We start from the raw sequence: 24,582 nt of genomic DNA on the forward strand, positions 1-24,582 counted from the left end.
TATTGGGTTTGCGTGGCAGAGTTGGGAGGGAACAGGCTACAGCAGTGGCTTCTGTGAGCAGCTGCTCCAAGCTTTCCCCCGTGTCCGACAGAGGACTTGCTTGGATTAAACATGGATTGCCACGTATTGAAAAAAATCTCCACTGACTCTGCTCTTCAGGACGGAAACCAAATGGAAGTAGTCTGAAAATGTTACTCCTCTTTAAGGTAGGGGCCTTAGTGGCCGGGGTGGGTGGAGCCCAGACCCAACCCCGTGAATGTTACTCGTATGGAAACAGCCGCAGCAGACGTGTGTGGGTCTCTTTTCACACTCTGCTTTTAAAATTTACCGATTATTACTATGTACACATATGTATCTACATATATATCTCCAAAAACTTACTGCTACAGGAATCTGCAAAGATTATAAGTGCTTATTGTTTCATTTTGAACTGGGACAGATGAGTAGCTCCCTATTTGACTGGGATTTTGGTGTCTCTATAGCACCGACCCTTGTAAAGGAAAACAAATAAATTTGTAGGTGATTCAGTTACAGCATCCAAGATCAGAAGGCGGCATTAATAATAAACATGCTAAAAGCTTATGCCCCAAGTTGCTTTACACGCTAAAACTGCAGGGAAGCCTTTTAAAGCCCAACTGCTCCGTGTCTCTGCCGCCTCCTGGCCCCCCGGCTGCCCCGGCGAGGGGGGCGGTGACCGGCTCGGGGATTTAGGGGGACACCCGGGCGCTGCCAGGTCCGCAGTGCCCCGAGAGGGGCGGGCTGCAGGGCACCGGGACGGGCGGGCTGCAGGGCAGCGGGAGGGGCCGGGCACCGGGAGGGGCGGGCTGCAGGGCAGCGGGAGGGGCCGGGCACCGGGAGGGGCGGGCTGCAGGGCAGCGGGAGGGGCCGGGCACCGGGAGGGGCGGGCTGCAGGGCCCCGGGAGGGGCCGGGCACCGGGAGGGGCGGGCTGCAGGGCAGCGGGAGGGGCCGGGCACCGGGAGGGGCGGGCTGCAGGGCCCCGGGAGGGGCCGGGCACCGGGAGGGGCGGGCTGCAGGGCCTGGCCGTCCTCAGCGCTCGGCTCTCGCGGGCTGCGCGGGGCCGGAACCTTCGTGCGCCGCGCCGGTGCGCGGGGGGACGCGCTGGGCTGCAGCGCCGCGGTGCGCGGGGGCCGGGCGGCGATGGAGGCGCTGGGTCTCGGCGCGCTGACCCCGGAGCAGGCGGCGGCCCCGGTCAACACGGTGGAGGTCAGCGGGGCCGCGGGGCCAGCAGCCGGGTGCGCCTCGGGCTCTCCCGGAGCGCGGCTGGGGTGGGCTGGGCTGGGGTGGAAGGAGTCTCCTGCCCGCGCACACGTGGAGTTCCCCCCTGCCCGTGGTGCGCCTCTCGGGGGGTGTGTGTTTGTGGGGGCGGGGGTTTGTCTGGTCCGAGCTGCCCCTGAGCAGCCCGTGATGAACCCGGGCTCGGCCTCCTGAGGTGCCGTCCCGTCCCCGGGATGTGAAGGCCTGTGTCCGGCGCACAGAGTCAGAATGGTCTGGGGTGGAAGGGACCTTACAGCTCATGTCTTTCCAACCCCTCTGCCGTGGCAGGGACACCTCCCGCTACACCAAGTTGCCCAATGCCCCATCCAGCCTGGCCTTGAAATATTTACGTAAGATTAAAATCATTAGTCTCATCCCTAGGTCATCAGTTTAACTGCATTGCTGTTTAACAGATTAAACACCCTTTTTTAGACATAACATTTAAATCATAAAAACCTGAAATCAAGTGCTCTTCAGCTTCCCAGACTGTAAACACGACTGCATATAAACCACAGGGAACCAGTAGTAAAAGCTACACCGTACTGCATGTGTGTCTTCTTACTGCATTGGCTTTGTCATTATTAGATGTTAAATTGGGATCACAGGCAAGATTAGTAGATTAACAACAGCAGTGAAGGTTGAAAACCAAGAGGACTATCAACATTGCTGTGGATATAAGAAAACTAACAACTTTTTACAGGGTTTTTTGGTTATTCATTTTGTAGTATTTTTAAGTGGTAGTAGATGGAGAAGCATATGAGAACTGGGGACACTCATCCTCAGTAAGAGGATTTTGTCTCTAGCCAAAGATACATGCAAGCTTTTGCACTGCCATGGTAGAAGAAAGTGGGGCTGATGTAAGGAGGTGTTCCCTGTGATCACTGAAGATTAGAAATAGGGAGAAATTGTAGGAACCTTGATATACTTAGCACTTGTCAGTACTTTTGCTAAATCTTTGTAGGATTTAGGGTCCTAGTAAGTGTTACAGAGACTTGTATCTACAAGTGTTGCTTCCAAGACTGAGCTTCTTTCATGTGTTTTGTAAAGTGCAAGTTGTAGGAAATCTTCCCTTTCTAGGAATATAATAACAAAATATAATAACAAAACCAAAAAAGTTGATCTTAAATGAGGACATGGTGTTAAGGAACTTTCTAAGAAAAATATATTTTCATGTAAGTTGGTCTTAGGAAAGGCGGTGTGCCATTGCATCCTGAATAAATACTGCACATAGGGTTTACTAAGATGATCCAGGTCATTTTTATCCATCTCTGTTGGCTTTAGACAATCTTCATTTTTTTTTCTAAATGGATCTGATTTTAAACTATGTTACTGTTTAAAAAACAGCAATAATAAAAGATGCAGACAAAAAAGCTCAAACATCTTAGATGTTTGTTTATCCTTGGAAAGATATTTCAGACTGTTTTTGTTTTCAGGAAAAATGGAGACTTCTTCCAGCATTTCTGAAGGTTAGTGCTACACACTCCTTTCATGGTGTGAATACTTAATCTCCTTTCTAACTTTACATTCCTTTCTTCTAGCTTTTACTGATATCTGTACTGATACTGTTTCCCAGAATATCTGTCCTCACTTTTCTGTGGAGTTTGCCTTTCTTTTAGTTCTCTGCAGTTATCAATAGACTAATTCCATAGATTGTTTTCTTGATTAATTTACAGATTGTTTTGTGGAGACATCCTCCTAGAGGTTTGCATTTTTGTATGGTTGTTCTCAATCCATGCTGTATATATGTAATGTTTCCAGATTATTTTCCTGTTTTACTGGCACTCGGAGATCCTATCCATGCTCTTTCTATGACAGCTCTGGTGTGAACTTGGAAATGTAGTGTAGAGCCAGAGTGATTGTCCAGCCACTTCCCAGAAGTTGTCAACTGAAAGAATTAACACAGTTATCCAAAAGTAGTTATAAATGCTTACATCCTAATTTCTGCCTTGTGTGATTAATGTTATTGAAGCTGATTTTATTTGCTGCATGTGTGTGTTTTTCAGGTGAAAGGGCTGGTGAAGCAGCACATAGACTCATTCAACTATTTCATCAATGTTGAGGTAGGCTCTGTTGGGGGAAGGAGAGTGGCTCTTAGTACTCAGAAAAGGCACGTGGCTCCATTTTGTTATTTTTCTCCTCCAGATAAAGAAAATCATGAAGGCCAATGAAAAAGTTACAAGTGATGCCGACCCAATGTGGTACCTGAAGTAAGCATGAGATGATTTCCACATCAGTAGCTGCATGAGTACTATCTCATGGGTTTGTTATCAGCTATAAATTGTTTATAGGCACTTGTGTAGGTATAAATCAGGAGGATATTTTCTATTACTTATCTCTTACTTTATGTAATGAAAGATGGGAAGATTTAAAGGTTTATTCCACATGCAGGCTAAATTTTAACTAATTAGACTACAACTCAACTACAATGAGTTACTTTGGGAAGAATCATTGCTTGTTATTAATCAGCTTGTGTTCATCAAAGTAACTTCATTTTTCAGTGTATGTAAAATTTTGCTTCCTTCAGGTTGCCTGAAAAATATTTGCCTCATTGCTTATTTTGAAACTGTATTACAGGTACCTCAATATCTATGTGGGTACTCCAGATGTGGAAGAAAGCTTCAATGTGACACGACCTGTATCACCTCATGAGGTATTGATGTTTGCATCTGTCCTGTTTGGTTTTTTATCTTGGGAATGTCTTGGATAATAGCTGCATGTAATTTTGAGTACCTGCATGTTACATTAGGTAGTGCAGTGCATTCCACCATCGCTGTAAAAAGAAGCCTCAGAGATTGAAACATCATGGAATAAAGCTTTTTAATTTTATTTTAAATTGGGGTTTTTTTTCAGTATTCAGTGCTTCGTGTTAGCTGAATTTGAGTGGGTTTCCATGAAAGTAGTGAAAAGTACTTCTCTTGCTTAATCTTGTGGCTCTCCTTGTGACAGAGCTGAAGTCCTCATGCCATAATGTAGGGTGCTTCGATATTTTTATTAACTTCTTTTTAATATTAGCTTTGCTGCTGTCTGCACCATAGGTCACTTCAGTCTCTGTTTCCCTTCCAGTTTTCTTTGGGAATGTATATCTGATTTTTTGCTTGTATTTTTAAAGTCTGGTTCAGAAAGCAAACATGGAAACTTTAAGCAGAAACGGATGGAAATTGTTAAAATTACAAGAAGCTGCAGAAGAACATTAGCCTTATGGGGAGTATATTTAATTTCATTGCAGTGCTGTAGGCATGTAGGTTAACAAATGGACTGTGTACTTCTGGAGTAAAGATGTATGTTGGAGGACAGATGTTGCTGTGGTTGAAATCAGAACGGCTCATTGGTTTTGACCAACAAGGTATCAGGTAGCTTCTGTATGTATGAGAAAGCCATAAACTAACATAACCTTTGAACTTTTTAGGATGCTTTCATGTACCTAGAGCCATTCAATTCTCTTCAAAGTGCTCAGGAACACAGTATTTCTCTCCTGCTACTGTGCTTTGAGATTTATACCACTGCAACAGAGGTAGTGACCACCTCTTTTTGGCCTCTGAAGGGGGAGCTGAGCTTGGAACTTGCACTCATTTACCTGCATACAGCCTGTTGTCAACGTCATAACAGTTCACGTATCAGATGCTTTTTTCCTTGCTATATCCACTTAATACTTGAAGTTGAAATGTCTTTTTTGTCATCTCATCATGAGATACATTGTGTGCTTTGGAGGAATTCTGTAAGAACCGGCTGTCCAGTGGCTGCCACTTGGGCATAGCCACTTTCTGTTTCCAGTGACCTGACTCAAATCTCATTTGGTTTGATGGAAAGCTTTGAAATAAAGCCATTAATTCAGCCAGATGTCATATGTGATAGTTGCTGCATCTCACAAATGTGTAGCTAACGTTAAATCAGTAGATGTGAATGTGCACAAAATGCAACAGGAAAGATTTCTTTCATATGAATGAAACTGCATGCAAAAAGTTGTTTGTGGCCAACAACTCATATTCCAGAATTCAGGTATTAAAATGCCTCCTTACTTTATAGCTGAAGTGACTGTATATGCAGAGGAAGGCAAAATAAATGCTTCTGTTTATTTTCAGTGTGCTGTACACACATGGAGACCACAGTTATTTTCTTAAATAGGATGCTGCTCAGGTCAAGCCAGGGTGCAGTTGGAAAAAAGAAAAGGATTGGATAGTTAGGAGTCTGCCATTATATTTCTCTGTTGAAGGCTTTAAAATTCCTTCCCAAAACCACCTAAAATGATCAGATTTTTATAAGGGTCTGAGTATATATCAAGTCATGCCTGTCTTTTACCTTCAGGTGTCTATAGTTAGAAGTTACCTCAAGGAAGGTGATGCAAAAATACACATGCTGGAATATTACACTGTAATTTGTATTTTATATCTGTGTCTTGTGTTAAAAAAGCACACACAGAGAATCCCAAGGCCTTTTTTTCCCGGGTAGTACTAAAGAGGCTGTCTAACTCTCTTTCTCCTCCAGTCCTTACAGGAGTTTCCTGAACTGTTCATACAGATGAATTTAAAGTAATTAGAATATGGAAATATTCTCAGTTACTTTTAAATTGGATGTAGTTGCTGGGAGCAGAATGGCACCTAGTTTTCTGCATGGCACAGCTTGAAAGCTGCTGGTGCACATCAGTATTTTATTGCTAGAGAAGTGCTTTACTTTGTAATGTGGAGAGGAGGAACATCCAGTTTGTGATGATTCTTGAGCTGTATTTTTCTATACAGTTGCATCTTCAATGCACAGCACAATCTTAATTGCCTTTTATTAGTACATAATCAGTACACTGAAAGACTTCAGAACCATAAATGTGCAAGTCTGAATACTGTTAAACCTGTAATCCTGGAGCTGAAAGGTAAGGCATGCTCAGTGAGGTCACGAATGACCCGCTGTGAGTTGTTCTGTTGTGTTCAGCAAATGCAGTAAGGCCTGTCTTGCATGAAGATACACAACACCTTAAGGGCTGGCAACCTCTTACAGTGAGACTGGGGAGAGCAGATCAGAAAGGTTGGATTAGAAATGATTGAGCCTTGAGATATCTAATGGCCTAGATGTGTTTATTCTGCTTCCCTTGGGCTCCAAGGAATTTGCAGACAAATTCTGGGAGTCTTCACAGGAAGTGATTCTGTAGTGAGCCTTCGGTAAGTCATCTTTAGAAACAGTACCATACAGTGAGGTTTGCTCATTCTTCTAATAAGGTAGCACGGTGTCTCTCTCAATCTTGTGCTTTTCCATCCTGTCAGAATTCATATGGCAGCACAACTCTTCAGCTATTGAGAATGCATATAGAAATGTCCCCAAGCTGAGCACTGCTCAGACACACTGTGGTCTTTGTGTCAGCTCTGCTGATTAGACCTGTTTGTTTAATTAGGCCTGTTTGTTTAATTAGAGAGTTTAGAAGTTATGCTCTGCAGTGCTGTCTTCTCAAGGCACAGATCTCCTGGCTGCTTTTGAAAATCATAGTAATTGTATTTGGATTTTTAGACAGGAGAGTGTCACACGTTCTTCAGGTACCATGAGGATCTTGCTGAAGCTTTGCTTTGCTGCATTTCTTTGTGATGATTTACAGGATACAGGGCAAACACAGGATATTTTAAGAGAGATTCTTCAGCTTGAAGTCAACACCTGACTGTGTGCCTGTTGTCCTTTCAGTGCCGCCTGCGGGACATGACCTATTCTGCGCCGATTACTGTGGATATTGAATACACCCGAGGCAGCCAGAGGATCATCCGCAATGCGTTACCCATTGGCAGGTGAGACACCACATGCTCAGCTTCTGCTGTCAGTTTTCATTTGCTGCCATGCTGGGAAGAGTTCTTACTGCAGAACAGATGCAGGCCAACCTTGCTTCCTTGTTAAAAGAAGCCATGAGTGGGCAAATCTTCATAAATAGCTGTACAGGATTTTTAGCTTCTAAGATTTTGTTTTGCAAAAGCTTCTGATAATGTCTCCCTCCAAAGAAGGATGGATATAAGGATGAATGTTGTCTGTGATTCTACTGAGAAAACCAGAGGAAAATGCATGCCTGGAGCTGGAAGTCACATTATTGTAAAATGAAGTCAGGCATATTTGCTTTGTAGCCAAATTACTCAGTCTTTCATACATAATATGTAGAGTAGCATCTGTAGAAGGTGGATGGTAAAACCAGTAAAGCAAGCATTAGTTCTGCTGCACAAGTTAAACTTTCATTTAAAATTGGTTTGGTTAAAAATTAAAGTTACATTATTAAGACTGGCTTTAAGGGCATACATGCAAAAAGTTTTTTCCTGTTAAAAACTGTTGATACCCAATTATTATTTCCATGGGAAATAATTTTCCTCCTCTATCCCTAGTATTATACTTTTCCTTTGGCCAGTGCTCTTGTTGGACATGCAGTTCAGATTGGGACGGATGTTTCATTGGAGTTTTCAGAAATGGCATTTGAGTATTCCATTTTGAGTTACCTTATGCCAACTGCTTCCTGTTTCTGATATAAACAGCCAATGCATTAAGCTCTTATTGCATGTGTTAGAAGATTTTTCTTGTCATATGAAGCTTCTTATCTCTAGGAAGTACTTTCTTATTAGCGCAGTAAATATTACCATATCCCGCAGCTGTAGGGAGGAGGAGAGAATCCAACAGGCAGGAATTGTGCAGCAAGACTGATTTATTTAATTATTTTACAAACTCTTTTATAGACTTTTTTCTTCATAGTCTAATGGGACAAAGGATCAGCCACCCCCCTTGGGGTGATTGGCTAAAATCCTAAAACATCCATTGTCAAAATGTTTTCCTACTGTACTATAAACAAAGCTCAGCAAGGTCGCAGGTGTTCATGGTTTATAAACTCTGCAAATATCTTCTGTGAGAGAGAAAAGTATCCCATGGACTTAGAAAGTAGCAAGAAAAATTCTTGCTAGCAGCATTTTTGTCTCCACACTTTCTCAGTGAAATATGGTGACAAGATAGTTTTTTTTACTCTGCAGAAATACGGAATTTGAGTTCATCAGTTTTCTTTTAAGATATAAGAATATGAAAACAGCAAAGAAATTAAAATAATTTATAAGATTTAAATACAAGAAGTATAGCCTAATTGTGTTTTTTGTTGAAGTAAATTTGAATGAAAAATCTCAAAGGTTGAAAATAGTTGTATAGTAGAACTCATGAATAATTTTTGTCAACATCTGTCTTAGAAAAGATTTGGAACACAGGTCTTACAAAGGCTGTCCACCAAGGAGGGAAATTCTGTAAGCTGGATCAAAAGCCAGCTTTTTTGTAGAAGAGGCTAAGGGGCATGGAGGTTTTTTGGTAGATGTAGTGGTAAACTCTTTATCTTATGCAAAATACAGCTTTCTCTTTGGAAATACCTTTTGAAAGAGAGCACAGTTTTTCTCTTTCAAAAATCTGTGAAAAGGTGCATTATGAAGCTGACTATAAAAGTACACTTTTCAATAATAACTGCAAAATCATTGCTGGCTAGTTGTTGAATAAGCCAAATTGAAAGTGAACATTTCCTGATTTATCACAGGGTGATAGAATAATTTGGGTTGAAAGAGTACAGTCTCCTGCTCAGCCTCTAGTACAGCCTCCTTCTCAAAATGGGTCAGCTCTGTGATCAAACCAGGTTGCTCAGTGCTTCATCCTGTCAGGTCCTGAAGACGTCCATGAATGGAGACTGCCCAGCTTCCCTGTGCAGCTTTTCCTCTCTTTGACTGTCCTCGTGGTGAAGAAGTTTTGCCCCACATTCAGCCTGGGCATCTTTAGTTTCTCTTTTTTTTCGCTTCCCTAAGCATTGAATTTGTTTTTAATTTCTTGGAATATCTTTCCACCACACGTTGCTTCATGAAATGCTTGCTTGCAGGCTTCTCTGCTAGGTCACCAGAGAAATCAGAGCTAACACTGGGGAACCTTCATGCAGAGAGATAGAGGCACTATCTCTCTGTAGCCAGAAGGTGTCATTCCTGTGTGGGAAATGAGTTATGAACTGACTTTATCTAATAAAAACTGGTAACAGTTCATCTGCAGTGGCATGTTCTTCACTGCAGACCGTTTTGGGGACCAGGAGTCTTTGCACCAGTTATCATTGGCCTTGGTGGCCCTGCTTGTCAGGATGCCTGAGTAGCTGCATACAATTAAATAGGAAGTCTGTGGTTTCTGCTTGTAGGTGTCCAGTTTCGGGTCTCTCTTCAGTTCCATGTTCTATGAAGTAAGGTGGGCTTAAATGAAAACCTGCTCACAAGTCACAGCATGCATGAGTTCTGGTGACCTTAAATGTGTTTTTTTCAGTTTGTTCAGCATCATTTTTATTCTGAATTTGACTATTCATATTTTTCTGTCTTGAGTCTGAAGTAAAATTGTAACTGGTTTTCTTGCAGAATGCCTATAATGCTGCGTAGCTCCAATTGTGTACTTACTGGGAAAACTCCAGCAGAATTTGCCAAACTAAATGAGTGCCCGTTAGATCCAGGTACATTTTCACTCATGTTCTTTTTTTTTCCATCTGTACTTTGAGTTTTAAATCTTTTACAGCAAAGAAATACCCCTTTGGTACGTTTCTTGCTGCCATGAAGTCTTTGTGGAAGTCTCAAGTGTGTGCTTGCAACTGAAAGAAATTGTCAGGCTTTTGGTTGAGTACAGGAATAGTTGGTATTTGCAGACAATTTTCAACCACGAAAAACAGTGCACCAAGATTTTGAGTATTTTATTTTGAAATTTGTATGTAGTGTTGTACAGTGATGTGTTATATGAGAAAAAAGATGGAGTTCATTCATTGAAAATTAAACAGATCAGGGAAGAGTGGAGTATGATGTCCTCCAGAGTGGGAACTCTCGTTTGTTATTGCCTTCTGTAAAGCAAGAATAAAGTGTTACATGTTACATGGTAATATTTGATATGTAGAGAGGAGATGAAGATTTATAACAAGCGACTTCTTTGGGTTTTATTTGTCAAGTTTGTCCATTACTTTTTTAAGGGAGAATTTACTCTCCGATTGTGTACTTATGGTTTACTTTCTAATAATTTATATTCAAAGGCGTATTGGAGGAGACAAGTAAGGTGCAAGGGTACTGACATGCAAAATATTTCTTTTCTATTAACTAGGTGGCTATTTCATTGTCAAAGGTGTAGAGAAAGTCATTCTTATTCAAGAGCAGTTATCCAAAAACAGAATCATTGTGGAAGCTGATAGAAAAGGCACAGTTGGCGCTTCTGTTACCAGGTATGATAAATTCCTACCATTACATAAAGGAGATAAACCCAAAGCTTTAGAACTTCATTGTTGTAGTTTAAATAGCTGTGGAGGTTTTTTCCTAGTGTAGTTTAACCAGAAAAAGCTGTAGACATTCAGTGCTCCTGTCTAGCTACTGTCATTTTGTATGCTAAAACTTCAATCCTTAAATAGTATAGTATTCCCACAGAAATCAGTGAGAGTTGCTCATGTGTTCCAGGATTCATCCCAGATTAGGAAAAGCAAGTTCTAATTTTTAATATAGCAAAGTGCACTTCCTAAGTGATGGTGTTTGGTCTCAGTTTGCTGCAAGTAACATGAAGCTACTGCAGTGGAAATTGGATGTAACCTTTTGTTTGCCTCTCTACATAAAATTGGCATAAAAACTTTTAAAGGCAAAGGCAGCTGAGGAGGAAGCAAATATTTTTGTACTACACAAATTACTGAAAATGGCAAGGTAGTCTAAATTTGGCCTTTCCTCCTTGATCAAGTTTTGTTTCTATTTTTTTCAGCCTTTGGTTGGTTGCTTCTTATTTTTTAAGCTGCATTCTGGTATAATAATGGTGCTTTTCAGTGTTCAGTATGAGGGCTGTTTTTTCTTCTCCAGAGGCCTCTCATGTCTCTTCTAACTACTCTACTGTCTCCCAGTAAGCCTGGATGAGGTTACCAGCAGTACCACCAAGTACTGTTTTGTCATTACCACTGTTGCTGCAGTACTTGTTCACACTTAGACCTTGCTGGTTGCATCAAAATTGATTATAAAAGCATGCAAAGATGATTTCAAAAAGTACAGACTTCTACTTGCTCAAGTCAAATATGCCAAATAGTCCCCAGCACAGGTGATAACACCCTATTATCTTGGAGTTACAGGCTGATCTCTAGCTGGTTTAATGTAATCTTTAAAAGAGGAGAAAGTGAGATTCATTCAGCTGAAAGATTGTTCAAGCTTGCTAAGTTCTATACAAAAGATTCTAGGAGTCAGTGCAAACACTCTGTTGGACATAGTATTATTTTTATTTTAACAGTTCCACTCATGAGAAGAAGAGCAGAACAAATATGGTTGTGAAACAAGGAAGATTTTACCTGAGGCACAACACTCTGTCAGAAGATATTCCCATTGCTATCATATTTAAGGTAACACAGCTGTTTGTTTGGGGGAAAAAAAGGGGAAAAATGCTGTGCTGTAGCGCAAGAATGAAGGTCAACAGCAGCTCTCAAGTTAATATGTACAGAAGGACTTGGCAGGGCTTAGATATTGCAAGCTTTTTTCCCTTGGGAAGTCATCTTTATTGTACAGCAAAAAGAATAAGTGCTGTATTTTTCTGCAAGGAGAGCATTGCTGTGCCAAGAGAAATGCCTGCCATCCGCTTGCTCTGCCTTGTGAGGTGCCTCTGCTGCTATAGGTCAAAAGGGTTTTGTTTTGTTATGAGCTATGCTGTAAGTTGTGTTAAGGGTCTTTGTTTCTGGTTTTGGTTCCAGCCTGTCCCCAGCTCTGACTTGTGCAGTGCTGAGTAGCTTGATGTCCTTTTTCAGGTTCAGGGACATAGCCATGAGTTCATTTATGCATGACTTCCAGTCATAACTGTAAACAAAACTGAGAGCCTCTGGGGAAGTCTTGCAATTCTTAGACCTACTCCTAAATCCTGTAAGGTTACTGGAGTGGCCTGCATTTCTTAGCAGTTTGCTTCCCCTGTGAATGAGCCGTGCCTCGGTCCAAATAGTTCAGAAGCCGTGCCTGGTTCAGGAACACTCACTGGTATCCTGAGGGCAGTGAAGGCTTGGACAGGCATCATAGCTTTGAGGCGATTCCTGACAGAGAGCTCTGAGAGGCATCCACTCCTGAGTATGGGAGAGAACTGGGGAGTATTTGCCCTTCCAGTTGAGCTGGTGACAATGTCATGCCTTGACCCTCATCTCCTGTGAAACTGCCAAAGTGCTTTCTTTCACTCTCTGCTTCTCCCTTTCATTTTAATTCACTCAAGGGTGCACACGCTTGAGTGTGTGATCAGTGTGACATAACGATGGCAGCTCCCCAGCTGCCCAGCTGGACCAGAAGCAGGCTGCTAGCTCATCTGTCTGTGGAATCAAATGCATGGACTACAGCCAGGAAAGGTGGTGGGTGGACATGCTCTGTCCAGCTGCTGGAGAAGAACAGTAGGGCATGGCCAGGCCTTAGGCTGGGACCTGTCCTGCCAGCAGCTGGGAGCTCCTTCCTGTCCTGTAATGCTTTGATGTTGCCTTTGGGTTTACACTCTGGTACATTGTGTGTGCAGGAGGAAGTTGGGCTGCGTTCTTGGAGGCACGAAAAAGCCTCTGACTGGATGGATCTGGGCAAAACTCTGTTTTTGTGTTCTCTGTAGTGGGTTACGGCACAGAAGGTTGGGAGAGGAAATGATGTGCCAGGAGAGGGCAGCACGTGCTCGCAGCATCTGAGCTGGTCGTACCCGCAGCACCGATGTTGTTTATGGGTTTTGTCCCTATTACCCCAGTGCTTGGTGTGCCTTGGTACTAGAAAATAGTTTAATAATTGGGTTTAGACTTGAGAAATAAATGGCTGTTACATCTGATTAAGCAAATCTCTTCAAATAAGGGAGGAGATCATCTGTTTTTAGTGACCAGTGTTCAAGGAGTTTGAGAAGTTACTTATGGACAGAAATGCACATAAAAGTGCCAGGATTAAGTTCACAACTCTTGTGTTGCAGAAAAGTGTTAATGTGGCTCTTAATCCACTTGCTCCAGTACCAAATTGCTGGATTCCACCTTCACTTCAGACTTTTATTACATTTTGTCAGCCTGTGCTGGTACAGATAAATACCTGCTCACGCAGAGTAACTGCTCTGGGTTGTTGTTTGAGGAGATGGTTGTTGGCTTGTTTTTCTAAGCAAAATTGTACTGACTATTACCATCTGACAATGCTTGCTATAATTATCACCCTCTTCATATGTATCTTTCATATTTTAGATAATGTTTCCTAATTTTTCATTTATTAATTGAATAAGGGGTTCCAGTTGTTGGAAGCTCTTGGCTGTAGTGCTTTTCAATGATTTATATTGATTTAGTACAGTAGCAAATCAGCTACACCCACTTCAACTGTTCTGAATGTTCCATCCCAGCTGTTCTCATGAGTGGTCATTTTTTTTACCTTTCCTTTAATGACATGAAATTCAGGGATCTTCTGTCTACTTCTGATGAGTCTCCAGCTGGAAATGAAAGCAGTCACCAGTCTCTGATTCTCCTTTCTTGGGCATTGCTGTAGTGTGGTATTGCTTTGTTCTATTTAACTACTAGAAGCAAGATTGGAAATGCAATAGCCCTCAACCTGGAGAATCCCAAACTTAGGGATGCCTGTCTAACTTCAGCTCTCTCACATGGCAGTATTATACACAGGAGATTTGTTGGAAAAACAAGGAGAATAATTCCTTTCTGCCAACACCGAAGCCTTGGGCATGAAGCATGTGACTTCCTTATTACGGGTAGGTGTTCTGCTTCTTGTGATATAGAGATCCATATCTGCAAGAGACAAAATTAAGCTGTATACACAATCTGAGGTCTCGGGTTTTGGCTGCCTTTGAATCCTTAACTTGTCCTGAAACAGCTACATGTGTAATTTCTAATTAAAAACTAAAATGATAAAGCAATGGCAAAAATCTGTCGCTCTGCGTTTCCTCCCAGACTAGCATCCAGGCTACTACCAAGTTCCACAGACCTCTGTGTTTTGACTAAGAAAACAAGTATTAATTGGTAGAGGGTTGCCATTCAGTGCATGGGCCAGCTAGAGGGGGTAGTCTGAGATTCAGGGGTTATCTGAGAGACAGTGAGCAATTTTGGATTGTCTTTCTAGTCCCAATAGCTTTAACTGACCTGGTGTTCTTATGTGATGTAAGAAATAGGTCGGGTGCAAAAAGTCATTGTAGCATTATAGAACAGAAAGCAAGTATTGCAGATCTATAATCTAATGTGGATTTAAAGCTACTGCAACTGTAAGGTTGTGGTGTACTAATATATCCTCGAGACATCTTTGTCAAAAGCTGTGAAATACAGAACATTAGAAACACCACCAACTGATAGAGCTGAGGCCTAAAATTCCTAGTGCTCCCTAGACTAGAATCTAAGGTCACCCTTGTATTTCAGGTGTAAAGTCATGGACTGAGCTGCATGCTAGGGCAAGACCTGAACACAGTGTTCTCCATTTTTGCTTTTGGTGAGGAATGAAGCCCAGGCACATGAGCTGTGGGGAGCAGTGGAAAGAGAGTGGATCTTAAGGTCCCTTGATCTGGATAGATAGGGACTGGATTGTGTGGGGTCACCCTAAAGGAGGCATGTGCCTTTCAGTTCATTCTTATTCATAACTGCAAGCCAGAATGACCTTGTCCCAGCTGCTTTGTTTTATCTGCCTTCCAGACCTGTAGGGATCTTCAGGATGGGCATGCTCAGATGTTTTACAGTCAGTTGTGCCAAACACATCTAAGTTGTGGTTTCGTGGAATTTAGCACATTGACCACAACTTACTGAAATTTGGTAGGCTACAAAAGGCATGTGCCTGGCACTATTCTAGGGCAGACTTGGGGTATCTGCTCTTTAGATGTAGGGGAGTTAGAGCTTTGTAGCTGTGCTAGCTTAAACAGTTTTCCCTAACCCATCTTCTTATAAGTGACAGAAGCATTTGTGCAGTCACTATATATGGAAATGCAACTTTACTTTTGAAGTAGTGGCAGAAATCAGACAATTTTACCCCTGAAGTATGGGTTCGTGTCAGTTTTTAAAGGGCTGTTAACTGCCTTCTAATGGGAAAACAAACACAGCTATTTGCTTCCTGCTTACTTTGTAACACTTCTTCATTAGTTAAGATACATGTGCGACCACAGGGGTATTTATGGTACCTTGAGCTGTCTTGCAACTCTGGGAGACCGTTCTTTAGCTGTGTCAGTTGTGCACAGCTCAGGGGACTGTGTGAGCTGTGCACAGTGGCTCTTCTGAGTATGTCAGGCTAGGAGGTACACAGGCTTTACCTTGGGGGGCTCGGACAGTTCTAGGTAGCAGTGGGCACTAGAGGAGGTGTGGAATATTTGTGCTCTATATAAGGGTGTTTCTGTTCCGAAAATCATCTGGGTTAGAGGTAAGAAGGTGCAGCTGCTTTTGCAGAAAGCTCCCTAAATTGCAGGGAGTTAGAGCTGCTCAAAGGTAAGGGCTATTTTTCTTTTGAGTTTGTGATTTTTCTTGTGAGTTTGTGATTTGGTAGACTTGAGTGAGCTGTGGGAGCTGAAGTAAGTGAAGGTTGCGTGCTGCATTGAAACTGGTTAGGGAAGGAAGAAGATTGTAAGTAACCCTACAGGGACTTAAAAGTTGAATTTTATGACGTGAATCACTGGATGAAGTATCTTTAGTGTGTGTGGGAGCTGTGAGAAACTGCTCTAGGACCTGCGGCAGAAGATTTGAACAGCAAGTCAAGTTTCATTTTTACAAACCTGTGCTAGCCTTGGAGCTGTTAGGTGCAGCTCTAGAGGAACCGCTGGATGGTGGTCTGACTGGATCTGCAGGATTATGGCTTCCCATGGCTGTTGTTTCATAGCTCGTATCTTTTGAATTATGAAAGCTCCAGACCAATTCTGTCTGTGATGTCAACCTTGAACTTCCCTGACATCTTTTTAATCCAGTCATCTGCCTGTCTCTGTGCTGTAATTTAGCCTGATGGACTGCAGAACTGCATTCTAGGGAAGTGCCATGGAAACGCCAAGACATCATCATTAAGACGTGAGCTGGGGGAGGAAGAGCTGGGCTTACACTCTCATCTGTACGTGTGTGTGCACACACAAAGATGGACACACACGCATTTAGGCAGTGGGAAGCTCCCCAGTCCCAGGAAGGGGTTGGCCCCACTGGGACTGCTTTCTCCCACTTGAACTCAGGATGATCTGAGTATTCTGAATGCTTGCTTTGCCTTCTCTGTTTTATGTCCATCGACTGCTAGCCTTCAACCATAATCTTCAGCTACTGTCTCCTTCCTCATCCTTTCACTGCCACTGTTAAATTATGCTTTTACAATGTCTCCTTCCCCCCTCCCCCATAAAATTATCCCTTTGTGACATTGCCTTCCAATCAAAAAGAAAAGACATCTTGTCTACTGCTTTGCTTTTACGTTAATTTCCTTTCCCTCAGCTTTGTCCTAGGACCATGAGTGTTTTAACCATAGGGCCCATTCCTATATCGCGTGTTCTCCGTGTTTCTGTAACATAAGCAACAGCCAAGGAATATTTTGTTACTGTCCTAATGATGTTACAGGCTAATTCTGGAGTACTTCTTTTCTATTGGTTTGGTTTTTTGGTTAGTTGTTTTTGGAAGGGTAACATCAGGGCCAAATTTACTGAAAACCCAAGTGTTAAGATTACAAATCTCTCTGATAGCAGCATGGGCCTGCTGCTTGTCCTTTTGGTGTTGCGTGTAGGTGGATTTGTGTATGCAACTCTGCTCAGGATTGTTGAGAGTATAGAGGAGAATAAATAGGTTCACTTTTAGGCTGTTGTGTTAGCACATCTTTTACAGTCATTTGCCTGAGTTTTAGTCATTACTCATAAATTCATTTCCTTCAATTTTCACATATTTAACAGCACAGTGTATGTGGTTTGGTGACAGATCCTGGCCTTTCCCACTCAGAAATTTAGAATTCTCAGGTGATTTTGCTGCTACAAACTCCAGCTAGAAAATCTGCATGGGCTTAAAGATCTATCTTGTACTCATCCTTCTGCTGTAAGACTCTTGATCAGAGAATTCATTAAGTTAGAAGAAATCCTCAACCCTCTTTAATTCATGGTGGCTTTCCAGTTTTTAGTGGATGAAAAAACATAGTAAAAATGCAGATTGATTTTTTTTTTTTTCCCTCCCACTTTTCATATGACACCTAAGATTTGGTTGCCATTGTAGAATTAACCTGACGGACAGAAATAGGGTGATACCAGGTTGCAGTTGAGATAAATGTATTTATGGTATATGTGCCTAGAATGGCACAAAAATTCTGTTCTAGAAATTTCTGGACTAAGTGCAATAACTGTATTAATCTAGTTGTCATTCCTGAACTAGTTACTGGTCAGCTATTAAATCCTAGACACATGGAAGCTTACTGTTGTGAAGCTTTCATGCTTTTGTAGACTTACCTTGTGAGTCTGTCTCTCAGGTCATGAAGGATTTTGTTGACTTCTCTGCAGAGGTTTTTTAACTACTGTGTGACCTTATTTAAAAGGGTGAGGAAGTGTAATAATATTTGAAAAACAGAGATCTCAACCACCATAACATCACAAGGCCAACTTCTGGTTCTGAAAAGAGCCTTGAGATCAGAGGGGTGACTACTTAATGGGAACAAACTATGATGAAGCACTCTTTACCTGGTGAAGTACCTGCATCTTGATTTGGCACTCAAGTCTGTCTGAGATGGTGGAATTGTCATCTGGGCTTTGCATTAAATGAGGAGAGTCCTCACACTGTTCTGGATATGTTATACTTCTGCAGTGCTGTTAATTTCTAATAAACCACAAGGTGAAAAGACAGAGTTTGAATTTAAAGGGGCTTCAACTACTTCTTTGTTCAAAAAGAAATAAAGAAAAAAAGCTGAATACTTCACAATTAGAGCAACAGTTTTGCAAGTGAATGGCGTTAGCTAGGTGTTAAGCAAAGTGACACTCCACGAAGGCAGTAAGAAGGGAAGGCATTTCTGCATTTTTGAGGAAAATGTGACTTTTTGGGGTACTGCCAGTTTTTAATGAGAACCAGAATACTAGACTCTGCATAGGCCATTATTTACAATGGTCTTTGTGGCAGGCACTTTGGAGAATAATGTGAATGCAAACGTAACTTCCTCACAAAGTTCTGAGAAACATATTATAACTCAGCCAGAAGAGGTTTAGTGAGATTATTCCATTTCTTGATATGGCAGAGCTCCAGGCAAATGTGTGAAGGGGGGGAAGCTTTAGCACCATCTGGAATCCACAAAAGCCTTCACTGCTGGCTGCCACCTTGAAACACTTACTGATAGAGAGATTTTACTAAACCTGTTAAGCGCTTTCTTAGTTTATTAAGCTTTTTCCGCGGTATAAAGTCTAACAAGGTGTCCAAGGATCAGTGAAATGGTAGAATGTCTTTCAAGTGGAATTGTGTAGTGAAGTCATCTTCTAAATGCAGAGAGCTGCAAAGGGGGTAAATTGTAAACATTTCTCAAATATCATGAGCTACATCACAGTCAACTGAGTTTGCAAAATTGCTTGTGGTAAGAGACCGAGTACTCCTTTAAGAAATTTTGCCTTCGTTTCTTTATTGTAGATTCTGACTTGGTTCTCATTGTTACACACTTTGGCTTGTTTATACCTAGTATTTATTTTTTTTCTTAAGACAAAAACCACAGAATTTAACTCCTGTCAGTGAATAAAAAAAAAACAAAACAAAATACCACCAACAAAAAAAGGGCTCTCCAAAAAGTGTGTGTGTGTTCCTGCTGCTTATCAAGATTTCCATTTAATGTTCTTCCATAGCTGGAATATGTGCTGCCAGTGCCAGATGGCACAGTTTCTTAGAGAAGAACTAGCTCTTGCTTAGTAGTAATGCAGACAAACAATACCAAATTAGCATAAGCAAATGTCAGTGAGTTAACATAAAGCCTGTGTTATTTCTGTCTTTTCTTCTTTTCCTAGGCCATGGGTGTTGAGAGTGACCAGGAGATTGTACAGATGATTGGCACAGAGGAACATGTGATGGCTGCATTTGCTCCTAGCCTGGAAGAATGCCAAAAAGCTCAGATTTTTACACAGATGCAGGTGTGTCTTTTCACATGGCCAGAGGCCATAACAATCTAGACAGTGGGTATTGACCACTTTGCTGTGTCAGCAATGGACATACACTTTGTGTTTTAAGGTTTGTTTTGGGGGGTTATTTTAAGCTGAGGCTTTTTAAAGGGTCCGGACTTGTCAAACGTGAGACTTCGCTCTCATTACCAAACTGGAGAAGGAAAAAATCAGAGTCAAGAAATGCTTTGTTTTCAGAAGCCCAGGGCTGTGTTTTAATGGCATAACCCTGTATATAACAAGTAGCAATGTCCATAAAATTAGGGGGGTTTGTTGAAGACATTTTTAAAAAAGGAATTGCATGCCCCATTTGGCAGAAGCCCGTTGATGTGGCTATGACCATTTCATCATGAGTAGATGTTCTATTCTAGTCACTTGTATGAAGCCTACAACAGTAGCCACCCTCTGTCCTGCTAAAGACTCAGCAGAATTCTCTTAGCTCATGTACTTTTTTTAGTTATCCAGAACATAAGCCATTTTGCTGGGAGCAGATGGCAATATATTAATCTGCTGGAAGCAGCTTTTGGAGGTTAATCTTATTTCTGCTATTTCATTGTAAACTTTGTCAAATCATTCCATGTGTCATGTTTAGTGTTTTAAAGTGAACATCTTCCTGGTTTTCATCTTTGGGGGCTTTTGAGGGTTCCAATTAGCTTGAAGAGCTCCTAATTTAGAGGCAGGTGAGAAAAATGGTGAGCTGGAGCAACACAGAGGAATGCGAAGCATTCAGGAAGGTAGAAAAACAGAAATACAGAAGTTACTGTGCAAGAAATGTCAAATGAATGGAGAGAGAGTTCTTTGTGGAAGAAGGTAACAGATGGAAAGGATAATCTGTCATTTACTGGAGAGAGTGATTCTTTCACGTAGCTTCATGGCTTATCCTGTGTGGACTTGGATAGTTTCTTGATTCATCTGACTAGGAATTCTGCAGATTGATTGACAACTGGTAGGAGAGGAAGAATCCATTGCAAGGCACTCCTGGAGACAGACATGGGTGCCACACAGTAGCTTTTGGGGATATTAAACAGTGAGTGCCACCTCATGGTTTAATATCTGAATGAAATTTAGCCAAGTGCACAAAAGAACTGAAGGTGAAAAGTCTAATTAAATAAACTAGGTATCTTTGGAATTTATAGAATCCTTTTTTCCTATATCTCTGCCATATCCCTTCTTTTAATATTATAGTAATCATGGATTTTCACCCCTTTCCATTCCAAATGCTATCAACCTGTGATAAATATGTTGTATATTTAGTCAATTGTGTCAATTTTCAAGAATTTTTTTCTTCGTATCACTTACACCTTTGTTATTTTGCAGTTTGTTTGGAGTTTGTATCATCCATAGCTGGTGAATGGCACTGGATGAGGAGTACACACGTAACTCCATGTGTGTGTATATTTGTCTAGGTTACAGTTCTGATATTAACTCAGGTTAATTCCCCCCTTCGCAGGCATTAAAGTACATTGGAAACAAAGTACGAAGGCAAAGGATGTGGGGAGGCCCAAAGAAAACAAAGATGGAAGAAGCCCGAGAGCTGCTGGCATCAACCATTCTGACCCATGTTCTTGTATGTAACGTTCTGGGGGTTTTATAAACTGGAGTAAGCTTGTAGGGTTATTTATGGTGCGAGCTTTGTTGGCAGGGAAAAATGTCTTTGATGGCTTTGTAGCTGAGATAAAGTAAATCATCCTCAAAATAAAGGGGAAGACTTGGATTGAGTCAAAAGAAATCTTTTTGAGATGCTGTATCATTGAACTAATTAAACTATGCATTTTTTTTCTGCATAGCCAGGCAGTATCAGGTGTTAATTCAGGACTTTCATCTCATGACCTATACCTTTATTCTGATTTACTTCCATTTGCTATCTGTTTCAAAGTCACTAATGTGTATTTTTTGCATTTTTAAAGAAAGTAAAGCGCTCAAATCCCTTTTGTAGCTCCTCCATCAGCCCAGATTAACAGTGATTTAAATGGATGTGTTCATCTGAATAAGAGCTAAGGAGATGATCCTGAAACATTTGTTTTGGTTTTGTTTGGTTTTTCTGGATTTTTTGTTTACAGGTGAAAGAATTCAATTTTCGTGCCAAGTGCATATACACAGCAGTGATGGTACGCAGAGTAATTTTGGCTCAAGGAGAAAATAAGGTAGATGACAGAGACTACTACGGAAATAAACGTTTGGAACTGGCAGGGCAGGTGAGTTTTTACTTCAGAACGAAGTGTTTTGGGGTTTTGTTACTGTCTCCTTTTAAAAGATGCAGAATAAGGTGTATCCCTGTCTTTTCAGTTGAAGTGTTTTCCCTCTCATTTTATTTTTATTGGCTTTTCTGTGTTGACTCATAGATCTGCTTCCATGATTGAGACTAATACATTATATCCTCACTTCTATATTGTCTCTTTACACCAGATAAAAGGACGGAGCAGTACAAATGTAGCATCAGTGATATAACACTGTTATTGTCAGGAAGGCAGTGGTAAGAGCCATCCTCCAGTGTTCCCCTCTAAGCGACTGGGTAAGGGAATAAACTGGGACAAAGGAGGTGCCTGAATGTCAGGTCCAGGCTGTCCCATTGTGGAGAACCCAGCTTGTGTAGCAGCTCACAGAACAGCCACTCAAGCCTCCTGTAATTTGGTGCCCATGAGATCGTTCGTTCGTTGTCAGCTGCCTCTCTGGCCTCTAGCGTAGCATGAATTAACAAAATGAGTGGCTCAAAGTTAACTTGAGCAACTAATGAAAGTGGATTTTGTGGACTTCTCTGCTTGCAGAATTTTGGCACTGGAGGCAGCAGCAGTAACAAAAAGCTGTAAAGGAGGGAACGGTTTGAGGTGTCTGGCTGGCACAGTTCTTTTGCAGACAGGGTGGCAGTTCAGAGCTGTTGGCCAAACTGCATTCTCCTAATGCAATGGGAATTTGCCTGCCAGGTGAAGGAACTGCTTAACTAATATGGCATGGATTTTCCTTGCCACATGTGCTTATTTGCTTAAACAGTTTATATTAGGCTTGGACTTCGCTGTGCTCAGTACTAACCTAAGTTGGAGTTTCAGTAGTTGGTATCACCTCTGGTTATTGATCATGCATCAGAAATTCAGACAAGTACACAAAATGCACTGGATTGCAGAAACTGCATCTCTGCTGCCCACAGAAATTGGGATTTCTGTTGCAGCACATATAACAATATCTGCTCCTTTTTGTTCCTGTCCAGTGGAAATTCTGATTTTATTGTACTTTTTAAGATGTGTGCTTCCATATTGTCTCATACTCCTCCTTTCCACCCAGCCCTGCCCTCCATGCACATGTGAACACACACACACACACACACAAACATACACACAGAGACAGCAATCATTTTAGAGTAAAAACCACATGCTTTGCTTCCTAGTTTTCTGAAGAAATAAGGATGACACTCGAACACATTCAGAGCACAAATACAAGGGAATAAAACCTCCTAATTTGTTAGGATAAGAAAATTCTTTCTTCAAAGTAGTATGTTCACTGTTCATCAAATTTTTACTCTTGCTGAGGCAGAATATATCTCTTCAAGTGTAAGGAATAGTAAGTGGGCATTAGTGCAACATTCTAATGGGATAAATATTTTACGCTGTAATGGGTTTATTTGGTTTCTGCAGTAATGTTGCTGTAGGTTTGTATGTTTGTAATCAGCAAAATTAGTTGTTGCTTTGTCATCAGATTGTTCTTATTTAACTGGATTGAAGGAGTAGTTTGTTTTTTCTTAATACTTTCAGAGGCAGAAAGTTGAACAGGTAAAGAGTTTTCTACAAGCTGTAAGAAAAAGGCCTCTGCTCACACAGATGTTAACAACCAAAGTTGGTTTGAATTATGTGGGAAAAGGTTTTAAATGTAGAGGATCATCATAACAAAGCCAATGCATATTTTTTCTACATCAAGGAGAACTATGCACAGGCGTTGTAACAATTGATTAAGAGTAGTTCTTTCTCTCTTGTGGTATTTTAAATGTTCATTTCAAGCTGAATGATTTAATTCCCCTCTGCCAGCTTACTGGTGAAATAGTAATTTTGTTGGATTGCAGACTAAACAGTGTAGAGATTTTTTTTTGCCAGTTTCTAGATGTTTGTGTTTAGCTAAAGTTTGTGTGGATAAAATGGTTGGTGGTGGTTTGGTTTTGGTTTGGTTTTTTTTAATGCCAGCATGTTCCTGGAATAAAAACGCTGTTGATTTAAAATTTGAATAAATAAAAAAAAAAAAAAGAAAATATTCCCATGTGAGGAGAAAAACATAGCGGTCTAAACAGTGTAAAGACATAAATGACATTGTCTTTATAAAAATGTGTGAAAACAATAGCTGCTAATTTCACACCCCATGGGACAAGAGAGTACGAAATGTGCTTTAGCTTTAGATAACAGAGTTGTATCCACTAGCCAAGCTGGTTTACAGAGCTTTCTCTTAGTCTGTCTGCCACTAGAGGCTCAGTAGGCCAGGTGCCAGCTGAGGTGTTAGCAAAACCTACCGATTTCAGGCTTAATCTTTTCACCTACCTTTTCTCTTCCCTTAATGTGTTCATTATTTGCTAAGCATTGCTCTGTTCTTTGTCCTCATTTTTTTTTGTTTCTAATGCAGCTTGCTTTGTATGGGTGAGATATGGAACACCACCAAAATCCGGCACCCTGGAAAGCAAAGGATTTCTACCCTGTGACAAAAGAATACCGCCTTGACTTCAGAGATTGCCTAATCCCAGCTGTTCTGATAATATAATTAAGGCTGCCTAATGTCTTTAATTTTGCAACCAGTTTGTGTGAAAGGGAGAATTTGGCACTCTAAAGGCTTAGACACTAAATAGCAATCTCAAGGCGCCTAATTAGAATTCTCTGACATTAAGCTAATTGCTGAAACTGTATTTCAGCAGCTTAACTTCTTTATTAATTTTTCTTAGGATTTTCAATGAAAATCAATTGATGAGCTGTCAGTATTTTTTTCCCTTAAATATAATTTGCTCTTTAGTGCTCCTCTCTGAAGCAGGCTGAAAGGCCCTGGACTAACTATGAAATCCATTGAATATTATCAGTGGCATTCCATCCTTTCTCTTTAATCTCTTGCTCTTGACCTAAATAATGTGGTTATTGTGAGATTCTTCTTTGCCAAATAGTCAGAGCTCTTAGAGAGTCTGAGTGAAATTAGCAAAGTATGAGGCTTTCCAGGCTGGCAAATAGTAACAAGTTGGTGTACTTGGGATGTAACTGACTTTATTAGTTAGAGAAGAGGAAGGGTGGTGTGCCTTTATAATCCCCATGGCA

The 24,582-nt window shown here is 41.2% G+C and overlaps 1 protein-coding gene across 2 annotated transcripts in view; it reads left to right on the top strand.

Annotated features, from left to right (window-relative positions):
- The first annotated feature begins 1,118 nt into the window (after window positions 1–1,118).
- POLR3B (RNA polymerase III subunit B) overlaps window positions 1,119–24,582 on the top strand; it is a 72,734-nt gene continuing 49,270 nt past the window's right edge. The window contains exons 1-12 of one of the 2 annotated variants that reach the window (XM_048300906.1): window positions 1,119–1,225; window positions 2,710–2,742; window positions 3,280–3,336; window positions 3,419–3,483; window positions 3,851–3,926; window positions 6,935–7,035; window positions 9,637–9,728; window positions 10,361–10,478; window positions 11,513–11,621; window positions 19,163–19,285; window positions 20,763–20,879; window positions 21,373–21,507. In XM_048300906.1, the coding sequence (XP_048156863.1) occupies window positions 1,160–1,225; window positions 2,710–2,742; window positions 3,280–3,336; window positions 3,419–3,483; window positions 3,851–3,926; window positions 6,935–7,035; window positions 9,637–9,728; window positions 10,361–10,478; window positions 11,513–11,621; window positions 19,163–19,285; window positions 20,763–20,879; window positions 21,373–21,507 (1,092 nt within the window). In that variant the 5' untranslated portion in view covers window positions 1,119–1,159. The other variant, XM_048300907.1, reaches the window with a different exon arrangement.

Source organism: Corvus hawaiiensis, chromosome 4 (genome assembly GCF_020740725.1).
Source record: "Corvus hawaiiensis isolate bCorHaw1 chromosome 4, bCorHaw1.pri.cur, whole genome shotgun sequence".
Classification (NCBI taxonomy): Eukaryota; Metazoa; Chordata; class Aves; order Passeriformes; family Corvidae; genus Corvus; species Corvus hawaiiensis.